At 33.7% G+C, this 7,058-nt stretch overlaps 1 protein-coding gene across 1 annotated transcript; it reads left to right on the top strand.

Annotated features, from left to right (window-relative positions):
- Nucleotides 1-2,386: 2,386 nt before the first annotated feature.
- Nucleotides 2,387-4,055, top strand: LOC140887021 (spermidine hydroxycinnamoyl transferase-like). Its single transcript, XM_073294017.1, has one exon. It carries the CDS (start codon nucleotides 2,507-2,509, stop codon nucleotides 3,860-3,862), a length of 1,356 nt encoding a protein of 451 aa, XP_073150118.1. The 5' UTR covers nucleotides 2,387-2,506; the 3' UTR covers nucleotides 3,863-4,055.
- The last annotated feature ends 3,003 nt before the right edge of the window (nucleotides 4,056-7,058 follow it).

Below are 7,058 nucleotides of genomic sequence, written 5' to 3'. Positions count from 1 at the left end.
TTTCCCAAATTAAAATTAAATTTGACTATATGTTCGATTTCCTACGGTTAGCATGTCATTTTAGGGGGGAAAACTAATGTTAAAATAACGGTTAAGATGTACATAGATGATACATAAATAATATTGATCTTCAATAATATTGTTTTCAATATAGGGAAAATTACGGTCCAAAGTCAATTCAATGATTTATATATCGAAATAATATTTTGTTAAAAATTACTTTATTACCCACTTTTTCCCCTTAAAAAAGTTATATTATCCAATAAAAGGTCAGCTATTAAGAAACCAATTTCATAAAGTATTCATTTCAGAAACCCAACTTTAATATATATTAGTACTCTCGTTCACGCGTTGCGTGCTTGTAAAGTCCGTATATTTTAAGAAAAAAAAAACATAAAAATAAATTGTAAAATTAAAAACACAAAAAATATAGTGTTTTCATAAATAAATAGTCACTAAAACACATCAATTACATCAATTTTATAGGTGTGTGACATTTTCGTAAACAAACAACACCAAATGTCACAATCCACAGAGTTAATGTTTGGTAAATAAGAAAATATTTAGTGACCGAGAAATGATAAAGGTCATATAACGATTAATTTGCTTAATAATTTTTATTTTATTGTGAATTAAGTTAGAATATAATTATAATTTTATCTTAAATTTCATCAATTAATTGAAAGTGATTTAATTAAATGGTATCTATTATAATAATTAATAAACTATATATTATATTAAAAGCAATTTTTTATCAAAACATTTATTTACTTATATAAATAAATTAAATTATTGAATAAAAACCTATTATTTAAAAAATCGTACCAGTATGTAAATGTAAAATTTATTGGTCAATTATAATCTTTTTTTTGAAAATCAAAATACTGATTCATTGATTGATATAGGTTGAGTTTTAATGATTTTAAAAAAATTATTTTATTTGATTTTGTTGGTATGAAACTTTTTTGAAAGTATGAACTAAATTATCTCAAGTGGTCAAAAGGAATCTGATCTCAACTCCTTCTAATTAATAGTTTTATAGTTAATCCAATAATGATATTTAAATAAAATAATTCTAAATAGTTTAAATGTATAAAAATCATTGAATCCATAAAAAATTAGGTAGCCAGATACGTGGTTCAAATTGACATAATTAGGTGAGATTTTTCGTTATTTTTGACTGAAATGAATGGGGGCTTTGATTCATGGTGGGTTGGGGGCAGTTGCAATTTTAATCCATGAGATGGGAAATATTCAATATGTATAGAATTATTACAAAACATTAATAACCTTTTTTTAAAAAAAAAAAACTAATTATTCTACTTAAATAATCACATATATTAATTAATATTATAAAAAAATAATATCAACACTATATGTTATCTCTGTTGCTATTAATTACGTGTGTAGATAGAAATTTTAATATATTAAAAGATATAAGCTTACTTTAATCTTTTGACATAAATTTTATTATTCAAAATTTTCAAATCTGGCGTAAATCTAGCAACAAGTAAAAAAATGGAGGAATTGTCAGCAGAAGCGCGTTTATCCAAATGGTCAACCTAAGAAGTGGCGATTGAAAAAGTCAACAAGGTTGATTTTTAATTATTTATTTTTTTAATTATTTATTAATCACACACGTAATGATATATATGGGTTTGTTGTATGATATCTTCCCCAGCTATAATATATTTTCATTCACACTGCTATCATGGAACTCGTTTTTCATTTTCATTTTTTTAACGCGTTCGAATTCTATCAACAACTCGAAAAATAAATTACTTTTGCCATCGAGTTTAATATGAATCTTGATTTAACGAACGATTCAACCTAATATACTAAACTTTTAGTTGAAAATAAGAATTCTTAATGAAATATATTGTAATAAAAAATTGTTAATATTTCAATTTCAATAATATAAAAAGCTTATCGAGTTGGATTACATTCTAGGGATTTAGTTGTACATATAAGACTTGGACAATTCTATCCCTTATATAGTTATATTACTTTTCAGGATAGAGTTAGCCTAAGTTCCATAATCGTAACATGATATCAAAGCTCAAGTTCAATTTTATGTGTTGTACACTAATTAATGTTTTGTAAACATAACTCTAGTGAACCGTTCATTCTTGGGTTGAGACAGTTAAGTTTTTTGAAAATTGGATAATCATCTTCTCTCGAATTAGTTTTTACACTGAAATTAGATATAAGTCTACATTCTCACGGTCTGCTTGGCGCAATTTCAAACTGGCAAGTACTATCACCTAACAACATGCCACACACCATGTTGAAAGCATTTTTTTTATATAATAATGTGAATTTGTCATATGTTTAATTAATTATTTTGTGGCCATCCACATCATTGCCTATAAATTCACTGCTAAGATGCTAGAAACATCCATCTCTCGCCATCTTCTTAATTTCTCCATCTTCTTGTTCTGTGAGCTGTATTCTCTTCAAATTCTAGCAGTAAATCATAAGCCATCTCTTTCGGGATTCCGTGGAAATGGTGAACATACGCGCCGCCCACGTCGTGCTGCCGGCGGAGCCGACGCCAAACGAGATCATGTATCTGAACGCATGTGATCAAATCAAAGACATAACACACACTCCCACCATCTACTTCTACAAACATTCCGCAACCTTGGAGTCTGTAGACGCCACATCCAGGCTCAAAGACTCACTCAGCAAAGCCTTGGTGCCGTTTTACCCGCTGGCAGGGCGGCTGAACTGGTCGGAGGAAGGCGGCAGCCGGGTGGAGCTTCACTGCAATGGGAAAGGAGTCCTCCTTTTTGAAGCAGAGTCCGACGCTAAGGTCGAAGATTTCGGCGATTTCACGCCGAATGCTGAAATCCAGGCCCTGATTCCTTCCATGGATTACACAACTCCCATCGATCAAATCCCCATGGTTATCGTTCAGCTGACGAGGTTCAAGTGCGGCGGAGTCAGCATCGGCATGGGGATTTCCCACGTCATGGCGGATGGTCCCAGCGCCCTGCATTTCGTCAACGAATGGACCAAATTCGCTCGCGGCGAAGCCGCCGGGCCTAACGTCCCGCCGTTTCTTGATCGGAAGATTTTGGACGCCGGGAAACCATTGGATTTCAAATTCGACCCGGCGGTGCTGCGGCCCCCGCCTACCTTAATCGGCCAAGAAGACAGCATGGAACAGAGGAAAAAGCCGATCACCGTCGCTTTCCTCAATCTCAGCAGATTACAGATCGAGAAACTCCGAAACAGAGCAAACATGGATTTCGACGCAGAAAAGAACCGGAGCAGCCGCGGCTACAGCAGATTCGAGGCAGTAGCAGCCCACATATGGCGCTGCACAAGCAAAGCACGCGGCCACGTCTCCGAGCAGCAAACCAGCCTACTTTTCCCAGCAGATTTCCGCAACAAAATGAATCCCCCCCTTCCAAGAAACTACTTCGGCAACGCCCTGATCCGAGTCGAAGCCACCGATAATTCAGGCAACTTGCTGTCAAACTCCCTCGGCATGGCTTCCAAGAAAATCCGGGAGGCCGTAGGGAAAGTGACGGAGGAAACAGTCATAGCGTATCTAGATTTCTTGAAGGGATTGCCGGACGTGGGTCGATTCAGATCCTTGGACAACAATGGTAGGCCGAAGGGAGATTTTTACGGCAACCCGAATCTGGCCATTATAAGCTGGACTGCTCTGCCGCTCTACGGGGCGGATTTCGGGTGGGGAAAGGAGATTCATTTGGGGCCTGGAATGATGGGATTCGACGGGAAAACATTCCTAATTCCTGGACAGAATGGAGATGGCTCGTTTAATGTTGCAATATGGCTGCAGGAAGAACACATGCCAGCTTTCAAGAAATGCTTCTATGATGATATTTGATCATCCATAACTTCAATTCTAAAGCTATAACACTGGGAAATTCTGTGATTCAATTTGTAATTTATATAGATATGTATCATGCTTATGCAGTTCATATTCAATAACATATATACACATGTTATTGTATTAATGAAACTATATATATATATATAAACTTTGAGATCATGAATATATACATCAGTTTTGTACCATATATTCAGTGCTTAAACAATCATGTCATGTTCATTGATTTTTTTACAAAAGTACGCGCTTGTTCGCGAATAAGTAATATATATTGTGCTGGATCTTCTTCGGAACGTAAATATAAATAAAATCTACTTATGTAAAATTTCCCACATGAATGTATAAAATCTTGGTATCAATGTATTGTGAGTATTAGAAAGAAATTGCAAACCTAATCTCGGTTAACAGAATTTTATATGTTTTAGTTTACTGAGTTGTAATGATGTTGGTTTTTTTTATTTTTTAAAAAATCATACGTGTGATCTCAGTCTCACTAAATTGCCAAGTCTTGTTTAGTCTTTGAGCTGTTTCACCTGTTCATTTATATTTTATGCTCCATTTGCGTGTATGATAATTATAGTGTCAAAAAAAATATCACTAGTCAACTACATGTAGGAGTAGGACTAAATAAATTATAATTATGCTTAATATGATTTATTTAGTTAGCTGGTTTACATGTCATGAACTAATTATTGCATGAGTTTGAGAGTTTATTTTATACCTATCGAAAAACTAACTATTGCATTAGTTTAAAATTTTATTTTATACATAGCGAAAGAATAAAGAATACGAGTTTCATCATTATAAAAAAAAAAATCATAATTATCCATAATTTTCTTGCGTGTGAGGTTTAACTTACTTCAAGGTGAAAATGATGGAAGATAATTTTCTTGCGTGTTTTGGTGCCCCATTTATAAGGGGAGACCAATGGAAACACTCTTTAGTGCGGAATTTGATAAAATAAAGTTTTACAAATAGTACTTAAATTTAGTCAATAAAGGACCCATGCTCCTTTTCTTAAAAAAAAGGTTAAATTTTTTCGTGTTCTTTCATTTTCATCTACATATGTGAAGAGACAAAAAAAACACGATTACACGTTACACTTTGGACATAAAATATTTTAAAGTTTGGGTTTTTTAATATCTTCATATCTGATTTTTTAAGGATTCTCTAATTACTTTAATCGTTCAACATTGCAGGCCTGCTTATAACCATGTTGAATTGACTTCAACATTTATTTTTGCAACATTTATTTTCTTTCACACTTGCATAAGCGTGTACGACAGAATCAAAGTCGTGTAAATTTTTATCACGGATTCAAACTTGGTTTTTATATTGCAAGTGAATTAAATTTTTATTTCATTTTATCTCTACTTCACTATTTGTAGTTCGAAATGAATTCGGACAATATCAATATTTTTGAAACAAAGAAAATATATTAGATAGCATGAAGGGATAAATCCATAATTCAAGTTATAAAAATACATTCAACCCAGAAGACATAGGGGTGAGTAAGAGCGAATTGAGCAATACTATTGTTGAGGCATGAGCCACCATATTAGCGGCTAGCAAAAGATACATACATGAAGTTAGAAGAAGCAAGTAAAGAGCGAATGTTACTGCCAACAGGATTCCGAATATCCGAGGCTGAAGTCACTTGGACTGCCAAGGTAGAATCCGAGAAGACCAAAACATTATCGAAGTCCGCATGAAGGGCAAGAAGTAGACCGCGATGAATAGAAATTTTTTTTGCACCAAACACCGACCTAGGGTGATGAATGCCACTAGCTGAGGCAGCATGCAAAGAGCCAAAATGATCACGGATCACTGGGCCAACACTAAATTGATTGTTCACTTCATCGAACCCCACATCAACATCTAGCCAGAAGTGACCAGGTGGGGGTTTGTCCACTTTTTCTCCCGCACAGGCTGTGCATCTTGTGAGAAAGGGCAAGATAGCAATGTGTGCTTTCCGAAATTCTTCGAAATAAGGCACATCACATTCAATAGAAATTGGACACTGTTTTTCTTTCTGGGCAGCGGTAGTTTATGAATTTTAACAAGAAAATTGGTTGATATTTTTTCGACACCTCCTTCACCGATCTCTTTCTGGGCAGCCTGAGTATTTTGTGTAATTTTTTGGAAATTTTTTAAAGGGTTTTGAGGTATAAGTAAGTATTTTTCCCCTTTTTCAACTCTTTAGAACACAATTCTCACAACCCTTCATCTTTTTACTTTAGACCAACAATGAACACGAAAATTAGAAATGAAACTGATCAAATGGAGTAGATCATGAAAGGTCTTTACATATAGGAAAGAACCAAACATTTCATCCCATCCATGGATGACACTTTTTGATCACAGGTTGGAAAATTATGGAGGTAGAGTGGTGGTCAAGAAATCCAATATAATATACATATGAATAGAGATTATTGTATTATTTAGGTAAATATTTATTATAATATATTTATGTATACATTTATTTATTAATATATAAAAATATGTGTGTATATATATATATATATTAACTAATTATGAACACATTTACCTTCATTAAAATATGGGATAATATAGTAGTGATAATGTTGGAATAAGTTTTGGTGTTTGAAAAAATACGGATATATATTCTAGCAGTCCAGTCAAAATCAAAGATGTTCAAGATCAAAAGTCTAGTCCAGAGAATGCAGTTATGAAAGATCAGTTCAAGATACCAGTTCAAATAACCAGTCCATATATCAAGATTGCTCGAAAAGATAATACGGGCATGTAAGACCAACTGCTCAACAAGAATACATTGATCGACTGCTTAAACAAGTTACGAAAAAGGAAATCTCAATTCAAATATAAGAGACGTTGAAAGGTTCAGACATCTCTATTAAAAGATGCGCGACTTCATTTAAAGCTCTCATAAAAACTTATTAAAGATTTAGAGTCAATGAAGACATGCATTAATATCAAAGTCGAACGTTGCAAGAAGATATGCACTTATATATATACGAAGTATGCAGACAACGAAAGAGAGACACAAGAGAATAATACATTCGAGAATATCCGAGAGCATACAAGAGTAGACAGAAATATATAGAGATTCAAGCTCTACAAGTTCTTTGAACAATTTGTCTTGCTCAAGAACTTCGGCCACATATATTGATATATCAGACCTCTGAAGATCATCAAGGTCCAAGAATCAACC

The sequence above is a fragment of the Henckelia pumila genome, chromosome 3, assembly GCF_033568475.1.
Source record: "Henckelia pumila isolate YLH828 chromosome 3, ASM3356847v2, whole genome shotgun sequence".
Lineage (NCBI taxonomy): Eukaryota > Viridiplantae > Streptophyta > Magnoliopsida > Lamiales > Gesneriaceae > Henckelia > Henckelia pumila.
The sequence above is the reverse complement of the archived record's forward strand: the minus strand, read 5'-3'. Positions and strand labels throughout refer to the sequence as shown.

Excerpts from the sequence above, each read along its gene's own strand:
- LOC140887021 (XM_073294017.1), top strand. The coding sequence starts at position 2,507 with ATGGTGAACATACGCGCCGCCCACGTCGTGCTGCCGGCGGAGCCGACG.